The following is a 17330-nucleotide window of genomic DNA, read 5'->3' on the forward strand; positions in this document are numbered from 1 at the left end:
AGCCACCACCACTGGAGCCTTCCTGGGGCCCCGGATCAGTGCTGGGGCTGGGTCACTAGCCAGGGACTAGCCAAAGGCTGCAGCATCCCCCACGCCTGTAGGGTGGGGGTGGGGCGGGGCCGGGCTCCAGCCAAAGGCAGGGCGGGAAGCCGGGTACAGGCGGGGTATGGCAGCGCTGCTTAGCTACGGAGGAACAGGCAGAAAGGACCAAAGACTCAACCCCTTCCACCAACACAAGACATCCTCAAGTGCCTTTCCCTCAACGCGCATGCGCCTAGCTCATGCGCAAGCGCACTCCGCCGTGGTCATCAGGTGAGGGAGGGGAGGGCCTGTCCTCCTTTCGTCGGGGAAGAAATAGGACAGCGGCTTCTCAGCCTTGCTGCGCATGCGCCGAAGAAACGCGCACGCGCGCTGCGTGTATCGCTCCGGCCCGGGCGATGGCTGTGAGGGGGGGGATGAGTCGGTGAACTGGCTCGTTCGGCGGCAGCAGCAGCACCGGGCACCCGCGGCGCTTGCGCCATGCGTCCCGTGTAGCGAGCGGCCGAGGCGGAAGGTCGGGGCGCCATGAACCTGCGGGGGTTGTTCCAGGATTTCAATCCGAGGTGAGTCCGGGCCCTGCGCCGCCGCCGCCGGCCTAGCGGGACCGGCCCGGGGGCTTCCGTTTGGAGTCTGTTGGAAGGGTCCGTATGGCGCTGTCAGGCCACCGTACCCCGGCAAGGCCCGGCTGGGGCTCACGGGGCCTGGCTTAAATCCGGGCTCTCCCCTCTCTGTTTGCCCCCCCTCCCCCGTACTCCTGTCCAGGGAGCTGCTCCCATCTCGCCTGAGGTGCCCCTTCACCTCTGGGAAACGGCCGCAGCGGCCCCGGGGCCGGAGGGTGGCAGCAAAGGCCGGCGGCCCTGCGCAAACCCAGGACCTTTCCCAGACCGGAGCAAGAGCTCTGTGCGGCTCCAAAGCGTTTTCTCATCGACCGACGTTGGTCCAAGGAAAGGTATTACCTCCCCCACCTTGTCTCGCTAATCTCCTGGGACCCAGACGGGTAGGACAACACGGCATGCAACATCGCTCTGCCGGTTCCGGGCAGAGCCCTGGGCAGTCGCAGGTGCTGCCGGGGTCCGCGTTTCCGAGCGTGGCCGCGGCGAGCATGGTTTCGGGGTGGGGGCGCGAGATCGCTCTGACCGCTTGAAGGCATGTCCGCGAGAGTGCCATGGGAATGGGAGGGCAGGGTGTGCCCGAGAAAACGCAGCCCCTGCCCCAGTTATTCAACCCCTAGAGGTGTGCAGTGCAAACCTAGTGAGTTGTGTTCATTGGAGATACTACTGTCCAGAACGCTTAAAGGAAGAAATAGAGGGTGCTCGATGTATTCTAGTTAGCAGGCTATGCCAAGGGGCAGCCTGGAACAAGTACAGTCAGGAGTGTGCAAAGAGGGAAGACCTGGTGGAAAAGAGGGCTCGTGTAAGGGCCCAGTTCTAACCTTCTTCCTATCTGTTGTTTCATTTAGGTACAATATTTTTCACTTTTTATGCTAATCTGTTGTGTAGCATTGTTGTTCACCATTTTAAAAGCTTCCTGTAAGCACTTAGGGTAGAGATGGGCAGTGTACAGCATCTTGCATAAATGGGACATGATGGAGGGCCTTTATGAGCCCTTGCTTTAAAAATAACTAACTATGCTTTTCAGGGATGAATGAAATGGCCCTTTGGTATAAACTTGTAAAGCACTTCAGGTTCTTTTGGAAAGAAAAGTGCTGTATAAAAACGAGTTATTTATTGTTAATCGCAAACCATGCTTGAGACCTGCCCTAGCATTCTGGCATAGTTTCGTAGCAAGGGTTGTAGCATAGGTCCGTGTGGATACAAATTTATGCAAAAACCACATTTTGCATAACTGAGTTCCACTACTGGTATAAATGTTTCATGAACACTGTTTCTAGCACTTTCAAGATTCAAACCAGTCCTTCTCAGTTTACTTTTTTTATGCATAATGTCACTCTCTGAAATAATTTTGCTTGTTTTCCATTACAATACTAGTGTTTTAATAACCAAAGTTAAAGATACAGAGCTAATTTTAAAACTTAAAATTCAGTCTGAATTTTACTTTGTTTCAATTTAACCTTTGTACACAAAATACCGTCAAACGACGAGCTTAAGTTCATTACTCCGCTAGACACTAAATAATGGACTGAACAGAGATGCTGGATTCATGGCTTATTACAAGGATCTGTGTAACTACCACATTTTACAGGGAGGCTATGACTGCAGAGGTGTAGACGGGTCACTGTATCTTGAATGGTTTCTTCCAGTACGTGCTAACTACTTATGCTAAATAATCTGTTCCACCTTGCGTTTTGCTGTGATGCTGGGAGTTCCTTTCCCAGACCTGAAGAAGAGCTCTCTTGTGGCTCCAGAGCTTGTCTTTCTCACCACCAGAAGTTGGTCCAATAAAATGTATTACTTCACCCACCTTGTCTGTCAATGCACAGGCAGTTTCACTATTTTTTCCCTCTTGTATAAATCAGGGCAGGTGTACACTACAGCCAGGATTGAAGCTCTGAGATCAATCCACCGGCGGTCGATTTAGCGGTTCTAGTGAAGACCTTCCAAATTGACAGCAGATCACTCTCCAGTCGACCCCTGTACTCTACTCCGTCTCCCCCACGACGAGAAGAGTAAGGTAGGTCGACGGGAGCGTTTCTCCCGTTGACCCCCGCGGTGTAGGCCCCGCAGTAACTCGACCTAAGGTACATCAACTCCAGCTACGTTATTCACGTAGCTAGAGTTGTGTAGCATAGGTCGACTTACCGCGATAGTGTAGACATAGCCTAACCCACTTACTCCTTTTGTTTCTGTGGGTCTTTCTCACAGCAATAGGGGATTTAGATTGTAAGGACAGAAGAAGAGATCAGTAGATCTTGTGGTCTGTCTTCCTATATACACTGGCCATAGAATTTCACCCAGTTACCCCTGTATTGAGCCCAATAATTTCTGTGTGACTAAAGCATGTCTTCTATTAAGACATCCAATCTTGATTTAACGGACGAGAGACACTTTAAAAAATAGGAATATGTATTTGTAAAACCACAATCTTGTAGGCATAGTACCTGAAACTGCTTTAAAACTCAGTCTTAAAAAATCTTGACTACGTTTTAGATTGATAGTGTTCTTTTAAATTACAGCCTCTGTCTGATGTGATGCTTTAAGATAGAAAATGAATTTACTGCTCTCCCCCCCCCGTCTTTAGCATTTTATCACATTTTAAGGGCAGTGTGCCCTGTGTGTGCTAGATTGAAAATGTGTTAGCATCACATCTTTAAATCCTAATCTAGATGAGGCCAAAATGGGAGTCCTTTGGAAGAAAAGGCTGTAGTTGCTGTATTCCTGACTCTGGACTTCTGGCTCTCTAGAGTGTGGGAAGGCTGTAGTAGGGATATCTGTGCAGCTCCATTCACTGCTCTCTGAGGCCAAGACAATACAAACACGTGTAATTGTTAAAGGAGTTTGGAGAGTGAGTAGAATATTTCACATCTCATCTGTGTCTCAGGGTTAACCATTATAAGATGTCTTAAGAGCATGTAGAAAGTTCACAAACAGTTGTAATGTGTGAGGGATGGTGAGGTGGATGAGAGAATCCCAGAGCAGAGAGTTCATGAAACATTTCCACCAATGGACCTTAACTAATCACAATAATAATTGTAGCTAACTGCATTTGGTTGTACAAACTGTACAGAACAATGAATGTTTCAGGAAATGTATTGATGCAGGGATGCTAAAAGCTGAATCATGTCTGCCATTTCAAAAAGAATGAAGAGAAGAAGAGAAATTTTATAAACTTTCAGAGCTGAAACACTTGGGCTGAATAGAGGCTTGTCCTTGAACTGGAGATGCTGATCTTGTGAATGTTCTATTAGGATTTTATGAGAATAAAGGAGAGTGGCTTACTGGTTATATTGTGGGACTAGGGATTGTATTCTTGATTCAGCTGCTGATTTACTGGGTGGCCTTGGGCAAATCACTTACTCTCTGTTTCTCACTTTACCATTCTATAAACTATGTATAATTATTTCCCGCAGAGAGGTGGTGTTGAAGCTTAATTACATGTGTGTAGAGCACTCTGAGATCCTCAGGTGAATGTGCTTTATAAGCGCAAATTATTTTTGTCCTGTAGTAGCAAATGACTTTTGCATATGTAATTTTATCTAGCTTCTGGTGGTATGGTGACAGGTCTCTGTATTTATTGTTGAATGGGTGCATTGTGAGTGGATGAGAACAGTTTTAGATTATTAACTAGTTTATAAAATGTAGTGGTTTAGGTACTTAAAAACAACTTTTAGGTGAAATTTTCTTTATTGTACATGCATTTTAATCTTTAAAATCATTGAGACAGTAACTTTTGCATATCAAATTATCTTTTAGAAAACCAAAGTTTAAATTTTCAATAATAAATTTGATAAATTAGGGCAAAACCAAGTCTAAAAATCCTTTTGCCTTTTGTAAAATTAGGCATACCTAATTAGGAAACTAAACTCATTTTTATTTTAGTTAGTTTTTTTACACTCTAGATTTATTAGAATTAAAAATAACCATAATGAATATATGGATTACAATTATTACTTAATTTGTATTGCAAAATGTACTTACCAGGAACATACGGCTTGTGGAATTTAACCAAGTTGCGTATTTAATGAGACTAATCAGGAGCAGTATTGTAGGAGGGGAAGTATTTTAAAAAAATTCCATTCATATCCTGTACGCTTGTCTTGTAAGAATGCTTTTGATGTGTTCACATGAAGTAATTATTTTATAGATGAAAAAGGTGGTATATAAGAATGTTTCATCATAAATATAATACTTAAAGCACCTCTTCAGGATTGATTAAATCTACCCAAAGAAATTCAACAGCCATACATTTTCTGTTGTATTAAGTAATGGCCTGATTCAAAATTGCTGTGTACAGTGCAGACAAACAAGACACTGTCTGAACTGAGTTTCCTTTGTTTTCTGAAAGTATGTAAAACAATTTGCCATAACTTCTAAGTTGTATTTTTATTTTTTAATAGCAAATTTCTTATCTATGCCTGTCTGCTGCTGTTCTCTGTTCTGCTCTCTCTCCGTCTGGATGACAAAATTCAGTGGAGTTACTGGGCTGTCTTTGCTCCAATATGGCTATGGAAGCTAATGGTCATTGTTGGTGCCTCGGTGGGAACAGGAGTATGGGCACGAAACCCACAGTATCGGTAAGATTAGGACACTTGTTTTCAATGAAGAAAGAAATGTTTACCTTTTTCATAATGAATCAAAATCTTTAAGTATGCTTTTGATAACTATATAAGAAGTTGTATGGAAATCAATAAAACCTGCTTGATGCTGCTTAAACTGTAACACATACAGAATACATGGAAACATAGCTTTATGCATGTATGGACTCTTTATCCTTATACTGTACTGACAGTTCATTTAGGAAACATGAGTTAAAATTTCACAGGCTTGTCTGCACAGTTTTTGTGCCAATTTTGATATATTGGTTTTAAAGTTGATGTAATGTGGACAGAGTCATGCAGGTATAAAGGTGCTTATATTGGTATAGTTTGTTTTTGTATCTGCTATATTGATGTAAGCATCTTTATACTGGTATAATTACATCCACATTTGGGAGGGGCAGGTTGCATCACGCTAACTAGATCACTTCATAAACCAGCATGCTTAAATTGTTATAAAAACTGTTTAGATCAGCCCTAAATGTGTTTGAACTCCTTGTGTTTAATCTCCGTGGTGTTACATGTGTAGGCTATGCACATGCGTGAAGAGAATAGATTACTAAATGTTTTTTCAAACTTCAACTGTCAGAGTAAAATTATCCAGATTTACTATTTATTAAAAGATAAATTGGTAGAAACTCAAATATATACAAAGAGGTCCTGATCTTACCAGTGGATATGCTGGAGCCCATTGGCTTTAGTGTGACTCTGTGCAGATCCTGCTCATCCACAAACTCAGTTTCAGGATTGAGATGTAAGGCACTACTACATAAGATTCCTATGATCATTCAGCCAATATGCAAATGGGAAAAAATCATTGCTTTAATAAAATTCCCTCCCTGTTACTGATAATACCTTCGATTTTTAAAACATATTGAATTGTAAAGGGGACACTAATTTTTTCAAAACAGATGCTTGCACTGCACTATTAGGGTAATGTAAGTAATTCATAATACTTTCCTACAGTCTTTCAAGGACTATGTGAGTATTTAAGTATAAGCAAAAATTATTTTCATTGGGAGTGTTAGACAAATTCTAATACTATAAAAAGCAGCATTTTAAATTGTGGCCCAGGTGATACTTGCAAACTATTTTAGTTGTTTTTCATGAAGACAAACACTCAACAAATAGTTTAATGTCGTATATGTATGTGTATAATATAATCATGGTCCCAGTAACAGAACCAAATGTACAACAAGAAACCTCCGTTTCATTACCTTTTAGGCCAGAGTCGCAGCTATCTTTCAGCTTGTCTCGTGTTTTCCAAATTGATTGTCAAGACTTTAAATTCATATAATCAAGAATAAGAGTTCATATAAGAGTCCATATTTATGCATTTGATATAATGTTCGTCTGAATATGCTGTAGAGAAAAATAAAACTAAACTTTTAAGGTAGTATAGTAGTAACTTGTAGATGTCACTTTCCATAAAAACATTTATAATAAATAGCGATTCTGTCATATAACTATGCACATAAAATCCACATTCTTATAGATTATACTGTTCAATTTATATCTGCGTGTCTGCTTCAAGAAAAAATTGTTTTGACTTATAATTTAATATTTTGTTTTCATGGTGGAAATGTTAACTTAAGTAAGTTCAGGAGTTCATAGGATCCCCTCTCCTCATTGAGACCAAAAATATAAGCCATTGGTGTATTACAATAGAACCTCAGAGTTACGAACGCCTCGGGAATGGACGTTGTTCGTAACTCTGTAATGTTCATAACTCTGAGCAAAACATGGTTCTTTCAAAAGTTTACAACTGAACATTGACTTAATACAGCTTTGAAACTTTATCATGCAGAAGAAAAATGCTGCTTTTAATTTAATTTGAAACAAGCACATAAACAGTTTCCTCACCTTGTCAAATCTTTTTTTTAAACTTTCCCTTTATTTTTTTAGTAGTTTAGGTTTAACACAGTACTGTACTGTATTTGCTTTTTTTGTTTGTTTTATTTGTTTCTGCTGCTGCCTAATTGCATACTCTGGTTCCAAATAAGGTATGTGCTTGATCAGTCAGTTCGTAACTCTGGTGTTGGTAATTCTGAGGTTTTACTGTATTAGCTCATAATTAGAAGTCACTCTTCCTAGCAGCAGGTGCATCTGAGAAGTAGGAAATGTTCTTAGTTAAAAAATATAATAGGCCTCTTTCTTTCTCTCCCTGCAAACAGAAGGATAGAGCTAGTCAAAAAAATTTCAGATGGAATAATTTTCCATTGGAAAATGCTGATTCCACAGAATCTGAACATTGTCTGGGAATGTGTCTGATCCATCAATAGTTTCAACAGAAACCAGATAGCAGGTTGGCCTGCTGCTGTCCTGCCAACCTGTCCTGCTCCTGTGCTATCCAGGAAGCAAGCTGAAAAATTCCATTCCTTAAAATTGATTGATTTATTTTTTGAGAATTTTCCTCTCATGAAAAGTGTTTGATTTTTTTTTTTTTATTATTTTAACTTTTCGCCCCAATTTGGTAAGAAATGTTTGTTTTCTCAAATAGTGCCTGTTATTTATGTAATACCAAATGTGTACATGGCACTTAAGAGATGGTGATTAGTACAAGAAACTTAGAACTGTTATATTCAAAATGTCTTGGGATATTTGCATGATAGGATGCTTCATAATTGACATTGTTTTTTTAATTAAGGCCAATAGATTTTGATTCCTTCTTTACCCCTCTTTAGAGCAGAAGGAGAAACCTGTGTGGAGTTCAAAGCTATGTTAATTGCAGTAGGCATTCACCTGCTACTGCTGATGTTCGAAGTTCTGGTATGTGACAGGATCGAAAGAGGAACCCATTTCTGGCTTCTGGTCTTCATGCCATTGTTCTTTGTATCTCCAGTGTCAGTTGCAGCTTGTGTGTGGGGCTTCCGACATGACAGATCTCTGGAGGTGAGGCTTTGTTTTTATAATACTGAGAACTAGGATCGTTGAATCTGAAGAGCAGAATTTATTCCATATTAATTGATACACTTCTTGGTAACACACGAACAATCTGTCATATTGTGTAGCTTACCAAAACGGAGAAACCAGAAAATGAAAAATTATCCTCACTTCACTTTTTCTACTTATCCTTTACTAAGAACATATTAAATTACAACATCCATGTTCTAAACTTGTCATTATTATTGAATCTGTTTTAACAATGAACTACAAAAGTGTTTTTGTATTATGGACATCTCTGAAGTGAATTTAGTGCTGGTAAAAAGTGCTCCTAGACAACATTGTCTGCTGAAATCACTTATTAATTCATAGGACCTTAGACAGTGAAGGCTGAAGAGTTTTTTGCGTGACTGGTGCTGTCTGTAGGAGTAAGAGGTTAGCTTGTTCACACTCTGTACATAACAAGCTCTTTAGCAATATGAGAGCACAGTTCTTAAATTTACTAAGTTTATGGAGAACATTGAGGTGTGGCGTGCAAGCTAGCACGTCCGCAACAAACTCAGCTTTTTAATTCAATGAATTGCCTGTTTGAGGAAATTATTGCAGCACTGTTTTCAGAAGGCAATAACTATTTTTTAATACCATAGGGACCGTACAAAAAGCCCCGTACCTTTTTAGATGACTTGACTACTTCTCTCAACAGAGCATTTTTTAATGTTAGGATATACTGAATTTACCATTTTCTGGAAAGCAGAGAAAGGAAAGTGACTTTCTGGGTAACTGGTGAACTAATATTTAGATCCCTTGAAAACAGCCACTTGATTTGCAGGATGGGTGCACAGCTGATAGATATTGGTGGAGAAAAATTGGAATCCACTCACCCCTAAAAGGTCACAGCTATCTTCCAAATAGAATAAGTTACAAAATTCCACTGCCCAATTTACTTTTCCACTACTTTATCTCCTTTATTCTCATGCTGTCTTGGTTTGTCTTTCCTTGTCCCTCTCGAGGGTTTTACTTCTTCTGTTCTCCACTCTGTAGCTCGGGCTTTTCGTGTACTGTTAACATCGAGCATGTCCTACTGCACAAATATGTATTATGTTGGTTGAAGTAATGTAACTGAGGCAGTTGTTCAGCTGTCATTTAGTTCAATAGCTGCTTCATTTTAAAGTATTTTCAGTCTGCTTAATCCCACTATGAAACTAATTATGCCTTGACACAGGTGGCCACTACTCGATAAGCCCTTGTGTATGCATGGTGGGCTGGGGAAGTTTTCTACTATATGTTGGGCTTCAGTGATTTTTAAAATACTATTTATCTAAGGCACATAGAAATGCTTTAAATTTGACTTTGGCATCACCAAACATTCAGCTGAATTTGGCAAGTGGTGCATATTAACCTAATTATAAAAGCTCTGTCACAGAAGTCTGTACTGTAACTTTTCTTCTTGCCCTGTGCCCACTTATTTCTCTACTCGTTTGTGGAGTTCCAGTACATAGTTACTTGAAATCCAGTCTGCAAGACTTTTATTAAAATGTTACCTTTGCGTGGCTAGTGGAGACTTGGTTCTTTGCTTAAAGATACAGAGTGTGTCACTTATGTCTCAGAGGTCATAGATTATGCAGAATGCCCACTAAGATAACTGAGCCAGTATGAAGTTGCACATACTGTCTGACCTCTGGAAAATATTTATATCTCAAAATCCCCTTAGATATTGGCATTTAAATTAGAAAATTTATTTAAATTCACTGGCTTCAGTTAGCCATTTTCAAAGAGTAAATTTCTCTCTGATCCCTTAACCAAACTCTTACCTATTTGGGGTGGCCCAGGAACTTTGGGAAATGGAATTCTGCCAAATCAGATGGTATTTCATTATTTGATCCTTTTGAGCTAATCAGAAAGGTGTCACATTTTCAATATAATTTAGGGTTAGTTTTAAAGTACAACTTTTATTTTTCTGCTGGGGACATGAAGTAGAGGTTAGTGGGACACTTGAAAAGCACAGTGGCTTTCATTATTATTATTTTTTTTTAATGAAACTAGTACTTAACCTATATTGCTACATAACGGAAATGTGTCCTTAGTGGAACTAACACATCTTACAATAAACTGATTTTAACTTCTAAAAATGTAATCTACTTTTCACTATTCATACTGTCCTTTTGCATTTTATGCAGGAACATGAAACTAGACTGGTCTCTTAGATTCACACCATGGTTGTCTTGCACTAGCTAAATGGTGCAGTGCAACTACTAAAGGAAATGTTAGTTTAAAAAACAGTAACTAACTTATAATTGAAATAAGGAATGGATGGGTGGATGAAGGAAAATGTGACTAATCATTCATAACATCTAGTGTAGATATAAGTGGTGTTCATTGTTAAAGACCTGTATCATGAGTCGTAAAGTTGTTCTTTCAAACTTTTTGGGTGTCTTGTGTATTACTTTATAGTGCTATGAAGTGGTTCTAATGTATTTTTGTTTTTTATTTGTAGTTGGAAATTTTGTGTTCTGTCAATATTCTCCAGTTCATATTTATTGCACTCAGACTAGACGAGATCATCAGATGGCCATGGCTTGTACGTAAATTCCATTTACTCCATTTTAAGGTTGTTTCTAAATGTTGAAGTCTTCATGCAAACATTGAATATGGTGGCCTGCTAAGAAAAATGCTTTTAAGTGAAGTAAGTTATTTGCTACCAAATTGCACATTAAAGCGAAGCACGTGATTATAATGTATAATTGGAAGTAACAAATTGTAGCTATTCATTAACTCCATTGACACTTCTAATTAAAAAATTATCAGCGTAAGTGCAGTGTGTGGGTTTTTAACAAGTAGATAATAATGTTAATGTGTCCAAAGTAAAAAATGAGAACTATATTTTTGGTATCCAGTGCTGAAAGGTATCAGAGCACCATATTAATCAAGTGTCTTAAACATTTATTGAGCCCCTCAAGATAAGTATTTACCTATCTTTTTTCAGAAGGATAAACTAAGATACTGTGAAGGTAAGTAGTTTACCACTTATAAAGTGTGCATGGATAGAGTATGGAATAGAATTCATGATTTGGGACTTCCTTTCCCTTGCTACTCAGATAAATTGCCTCCCAAACTACAAAAAAATAGAAATTAAGACTTCTTGGAAAGCATTAACTTATTATAGGCAGCACTAAAGTCTTGCTGTTGTTGAAGTATGTTAGTAGATATAAAGTTTTAGTGCCAAACTTTCAATGGCTAGAGGTACTGCTTCAGACACAACTCATGCTATTCCATGGATGTTTCTGTATACATCTTGAGCAAAAAAAAAAAAAACCCTGAGAAATGGCTTACATAAATGGGTATCTAAGTGCCTGAAATTCATGTTCAGCTTGCATGCATGTTTGCGCACAGACCTAGGTCTCTATCCACTGAAAACCTGGTTACTATAGTCTGATGTTTCATTTTTATTCTTTTAGGTAGAAAACCTGTCTAAAATGTTATTGCCATGGCATTAACGAGTCCATGATCTCATTTCTGTTGATTTGCCTATCCAGCAATCATTCACTGAATGGCTGTTTTCACTATGGAAACCTGTGACGATAGAGACTGCTTGTGTCATTCTGCAGGGGGGAGTGAGACAGTGTACTACACACTCCAGTTAATCTCTGATCAGTTGATGAGGAAATTGGATAGGAAAGGAAAACTGCCCCGGAGAACACAAGACAAAGCAGGGAGTTAATGGGTGATGAGATAGGGGAATGCTTTTTTATGTAAACAATATTGCCTGGTAAATAATTGGTTGGTTTAGCTAGTATTCATGCAAACTATTTCAAATCCAGTTACAAGGAAGAGTTAATGTAAAAAGAATATATTGAGATTTAAAATTCCAAAAAGTGGCTTTCCGAGACAGACTCTATTTTTATATGTGAGTTTTTTGTAAGTAGATGTAAAAAAATAAAGTTGTAACAAATATAAGATATTACCTCACCCACCTTGTGTCTCTCATATCCTGGCACTGACATGGCTACATCTACATTACATATAAAAAAGAAAGTTAACAGCCTGGTAGTAGGTCTCCTCCTTTTGCTTTAGATTCAAGAGTGAATTCAAAAGGAGACAAGAACCCTGTTTAGAAATTTTCAGCTAAAGGACCTACTGGATGTGTATTCTAAACTCTGTTTAAGCACTCTGACCCCATTTATAATGTCTAGCCAAATTTTACTGAAATTGAATTAGTCTGAAGTGGTTTTAAATTGCTTCAGCTAATTGTGTTAAAAGTCCAGTCTAGACAAAGGTTTAAGAAGCTTATCTAGTAGCCCAACAAAGTTGATATGGTACTTAGCATTGGTCATGGTTCATGAAGCTTTCTTGTTGTAGAGATAATCTTAATTACAAAGCATTATAGATTTACAACAAATTACTTTCAGCTATTTAGGTTTAATATGTTTACTTTTTTATTTTCTAAAAAACAAAACTGATACAGAATAACTCGTCGCTGGGAGGAAAAATAATGAACTATCTTTCTTTTTTCAGGTTGTTTGCGTTCCTCTGTGGATCTTGATGTCCTTCCTGTGTCTGGTAGTACTCTATTACATTGTTTGGTCTGTCCTGTTCTTGCGTTCAATGGACGTTATTGCTGAGCAGAGGAGAACACACATAACAATGGCCATCAGTTGGATGACAATCGTTGTTCCATTACTCACATTTGAAGTAAGCAAAAATGTGATCTTTTGTGTGTGTGATTCTCAATTAAGTTGGATGATTCATTATTTATTACCGAATCTGCTTTCTACATCTGCTTCTTTTGGGGCTTCTGAAAGTGTAGATACTATTCCTTGTTTAGAATAAAATCTTAACTCTTAACATGGGCTGGGCTGGGCTGGGCGGGGGGGAGAAATTTAAAAATAAAATATAGGAATTTTTGCTACTTCAGTGAAAAGATCATCATTAACACAAGCATTGGAAACTTGTTAAAGTTGAGATCAGTGGGACTTTGCATAGTGGAGGGATATTCTTGTACAAAGTAACTTGCAGGATTGGGGTCCAGCATGTAAATGTCTTAAGATCATGGATGTGTATTATAATCAAACTGACATTTGCTTAACTTTTTTCATTAGATTCTACTAGTGCACAGACTGGATGGACATAATGCGTTCTCATATATACCCATTTTTGTCCCTCTTTGGCTTTCTTTGATAACTTTAATGGCAACAACATTTGGACAGAAAGGAGGAAATCATTGTAAGTATCTAGAAATACGCAGTATTAGATGGAAAAAGCTCATGTTGAATTCAAATATTTAATCCAGGCTTTAGCCTATTTTTTATCGATCCTTTTCAGAAATAACACTTACATGCTATATTTATATCCTCCCCCCCCCCACAAAAAAAAGAGAGAGATTAGACAAAAGGGTAGGAACGAGAAGAATTTGAGACAATTTTAATGCAAAATTTTCAATTTTGGGTACTGAGGAATTTTGTGTGGGTCTCTTTCAGTAGAGTAGAAAGTACGGCTTACATTTACATCAAAGCAGTCTGTTTTGTTTGGTTTTTTTAGTGGACACCAAACAAACTGAACAGGGATGAACACGGTGTGCTTAGTCAGAAGGAGCTTTGCAGCTTAAAACAGTTTTTCCTTGTGAGTCACATGTTGTGTATGTATCCCTTGTTTTGAGTATCTTCTGTTATTGTTAATCATCTAAAAGCTGGATTTTGACCCCTTGGAACCACAACTTTAAATCCCAAGAGGGTCAACTCAGCCCTCAATCCTTCCACAGTAAATTGAGTTCCATGCTTTTTAGGGTGTAGAGGGTGGGGTTTTTTGGGTTTTTTTTCCTGATGTGGACTCTGAAGATCCCATAGCATTTTATTGTAAGAGGATGGGCTTGTCCTGGTGTCCTTAGCCAATGTTTAGTTTCTCCTGCTGTGCTGTGTACCAGTTGATTGTGACCTCCACTATAAGGGTAGCTTTATTTAATGGTGCAGGGAGCGTATAGGCTATAAAAACCCTTTGGGATCTTTTCAGTTGAAAGAATTAGTATTAACATTTATTACTGTAAACTGGCTTCTCTTGGTTTTTGGTCTCTTTAATCACAGTGTACACTAAGACTTTTTTTAACCTATGCTTAGATCATAGGTAGCTTTTTCATATTCAGCTTGTGTTTGAGCCATTCTTGTATTGATTCTGAGAAACTGTCAGTGCTTAAATAATAATTTTGCACCACCACTAATCATTAAACCCATTTAGCCCTATAATAAGGAATATCTTAGCTTCATATTCTCTACTAATATGCATTGAGTGCCTTGTGAGGCCTTGATCATGAAAATATTAATTTCTTTTCAGCTAGTACATTCTCAATGCCTGTAGATGCTTGTTTCATCGAAGTATCTGCAGCATAGGTTGCTCTCCCAGACCTAGTTAATGTAATTAGACTTCTGTCTGATATATGATTACTTTGAATAGCATCAGACTTCTAACTTTGTATTTCTGCTAGTTATATAACTTTTAACCAATCTCATTTCATTCCTTTTTTTGACCCTTAATCCTAAATTTGCCATCCCAGACTTGGTAAGGAGAGTGTGGAGCATTGAAGGGCCCAAGTCAGTCTTCACTTGTAGCTGTGACCACAGTGCACTTGTGGTGTAGCTGAGGACAGAATTGGCTCAGTCTCCAACAAGGCTATATGCTGTAGATCTAGCATTGGGCTGTATATCTTATTTTATGAATATGAGTTAGGAGATATAACCCCATTCATTCCAAATGGACTCAAAGTGCTTAACAAACAAATGTACTTAATTCCACAACTGAAATGCAGTTACCAAGGTGAAATATGGCAACTGGCCACCAAGCTTAACATCTCTTGAGAAGAATGTCATGGGATCTTTAATGGCAAGTAGTCAGGACGTTGGCTTTGTTTCATGTGAAAGATTTGGCTTTAGCAGGCATAGTACCCTTGTACACCATGCTGTGGTATTAATTAATGGAAGGGCACCATCTACTGAGTCACCAGCACCATTTGCTAGTGTCTTGGTGTTCCCATTATGTTCTTCCCAACCACATGCTGATCTGACGCTGCTTAGCTTGTGAAATCTGATGGCATCTCAATATATGCTGGCAGAGCTGCAGGCTGACGTAACCTGAATTTGTATTGCTATTAGAGTATACTATGTATATTACACATTGTAAGTAACTTTCTATAAACAATACTTATCAATATCTATTTATATAAAAGATCGTGGTCTGAATAGTTAAATCAAATGAAATGAGAGAGTACTTAGTTTTAAAGTTAAATTTTCTTCTGGAATAAAACTGAAACTATTAATAAATATTTATTTGTCCAGGGTGGTTTGGAATTCGCAAAGACTTCTGTCAATTCCTACTTGAACTTTTCCCATTCTTGAGAGAATATGGAAATATTTCCTATGATCTCCATCATGAAGATAATGAAGAACTGGAAGAAACACCTGTTCCAGAACCCCCCAAAATTGCACCAATGTTCCGAAAAAAGACTGGAGTGGTCATTACACAGAGTCCTGGAAAGTATGTTATTCCACCTCCCAAGTTAAGCATTGACATGCCAGATTAAGATTAATTTAGAATGTGGACAACTGACAACAAAACTGGAACTGGGAATCAACAGCCAAATGTATTTCATCTCATGCCTTGTTCTAATTTCTTTAAGGATAGGTATTTGTCAGTTAGTGGCTTGTAATGCAGATGTTGGAGATTTTAAAATATTTCTTTCAGAGCTTTCCATATTTGCTTAAAATCTCATGGTAGCAAATCAAAGTGGGAACACTAGCTATAGTAAGGTTCACAGGTGGAAACAAACTTTTAAAAAAATGTATCTATAAAGTCATTACCAGAGAAATTACTCCAATACACAGATAGGGACATCAATTGTAGTGAACTGGGAATTGAAAACTTCTAATATTCTGTAACATGACCTCCGGTAACTGAAATTCATATTTTCCTACATCTCATTTAAGCATTCTAAGTATGTGTTCCTAGTGTTATCATGTTCTTTTGTCCATGAAGATAGGTGGTTGTCTAATATGTGAACCTTCCTAGTGGATTGGTTATGTGCCTGGCTGTATAGTATTTATACAAACATTTTAGCAATGTAATATATTCTGTTCAAATTCTAGTTCTGTACAGTATAAATATTATGTAAAGGTATTTTTTTAAAAAGCCTGTATGAAATGCATAAACTATTACAGAGGATGTCTTTCATGTCTTAACTATACACTTGGCCTCTCTTGCTGTATGTACTTTAGGCATGTAGTAGTATGTATTGGCATGTCTTTACCTGTCATTTCCTATTCAGACATGAAAACTATCTGTAACTACAGAGGCACAGGAGCATTTCATTCCTCAGGCAAGACTTGAAGGCTTTTGTATTATATAGAATGTATAACAGCTTACATGATTTGACTTAATGTAAATTATTGTGTAAATAATCACAACCTTTGCACTGACATGGGGGTAAATGTTAACTTTGTGTTGCTTTTTCCAGTTCTATAGTCAAATGTTACTGTTAAGCAACACACTTATTCATCATTAGCCCCTTACTTCAGCTGTTCAATAAACTATTTTCTCCTATATTATGTGCAAAACCTATACCTTGTTTTCAGTGCTCAGAGACTTTATGGATTATCAATTTTGCAGCTATTGGTTAGCTGTCATAAATATCAAGACTGTACTGTTGCATCATTACCCAATCTCGTGTAAAACACTGGTCAGTCTAAATTATTAAACCCTTCAAAATGAGTTGTGCCATTTTTAAAATAGTAAATTCTCTATAAAGGCTTATGTTTATTTTGACATTGTCATGAATTTTTTGGATGACAGGCTTTTTTAACCTTTACTGAGGATACTTGTGGGACAGCGAGATTAATCTGAAATTCATGTTACTATAGCTTCTTCTCCTTGCCCAGGAGATGCTTCTGTTTGCTCTTACAGCTCAGTGGTAAGTATTCACTCTGATATCCATCAGTATTGTGTTTCCGAAAAAAATTACTGGTGCAGGAATTATAGGAATGTGGAAATTCCATCTCTTCACCATAGCCACTAGCCACGATTGTACCAGAAGTAGGAAATATGTTCTTTCTGTTGACTGTAATACTAGTACTAGTGAGGCAAATGCTCCCACCGCCTCTCCATGGGACATAGAGTGGCCTGTTACTTTATTCTTCTTTTTTATTTTTTTTTCCTGTAA

The 17330-nt window shown here is 38.3% G+C and overlaps 1 protein-coding gene across 1 annotated transcript; it reads left to right on the top strand.

Moving 5' to 3' along the window:
- Nucleotides 1-422: 422 nt before the first annotated feature.
- TMEM185A (transmembrane protein 185A) lies at nucleotides 423-16908 on the top strand. The gene is made up of 7 exons (XM_024206109.3): nucleotides 423-602; nucleotides 5054-5230; nucleotides 7936-8143; nucleotides 10629-10712; nucleotides 12647-12823; nucleotides 13231-13354; nucleotides 15454-16908. Exons 1-7 carry the CDS (start codon nucleotides 565-567, stop codon nucleotides 15696-15698), a joined length of 1053 nt encoding a protein of 350 aa, XP_024061877.1. The 5' UTR covers nucleotides 423-564; the 3' UTR covers nucleotides 15699-16908.
- The last annotated feature ends 422 nt before the right edge of the window (nucleotides 16909-17330 follow it).

The sequence above is a fragment of the Terrapene carolina genome, unplaced genomic scaffold, assembly GCF_002925995.2.
Source record: "Terrapene carolina triunguis isolate 2854851 unplaced genomic scaffold, T_m_triunguis-2.0 Scaffold131, whole genome shotgun sequence".
Taxonomy (NCBI): Eukaryota; Metazoa; Chordata; order Testudines; family Emydidae; genus Terrapene; species Terrapene triunguis.

Coding starts and splice junctions, on each gene's coding strand:
- TMEM185A (XM_024206109.3), top strand. CDS start 565: ATGAACCTGCGGGGGTTGTTCCAGGATTTCAATCCGAG. Junction 10,713..12,646: donor TCATCAGATGGCCATGGCTT/GTACGTAAATTC, acceptor TTCTTTTTTCAG/GTTGTTTGCGTTCCTCTGTG. Junction 13,355..15,453: donor ACAGAAAGGAGGAAATCATT/GTAAGTATCTAG, acceptor TTATTTGTCCAG/GGTGGTTTGGAATTCGCAAA.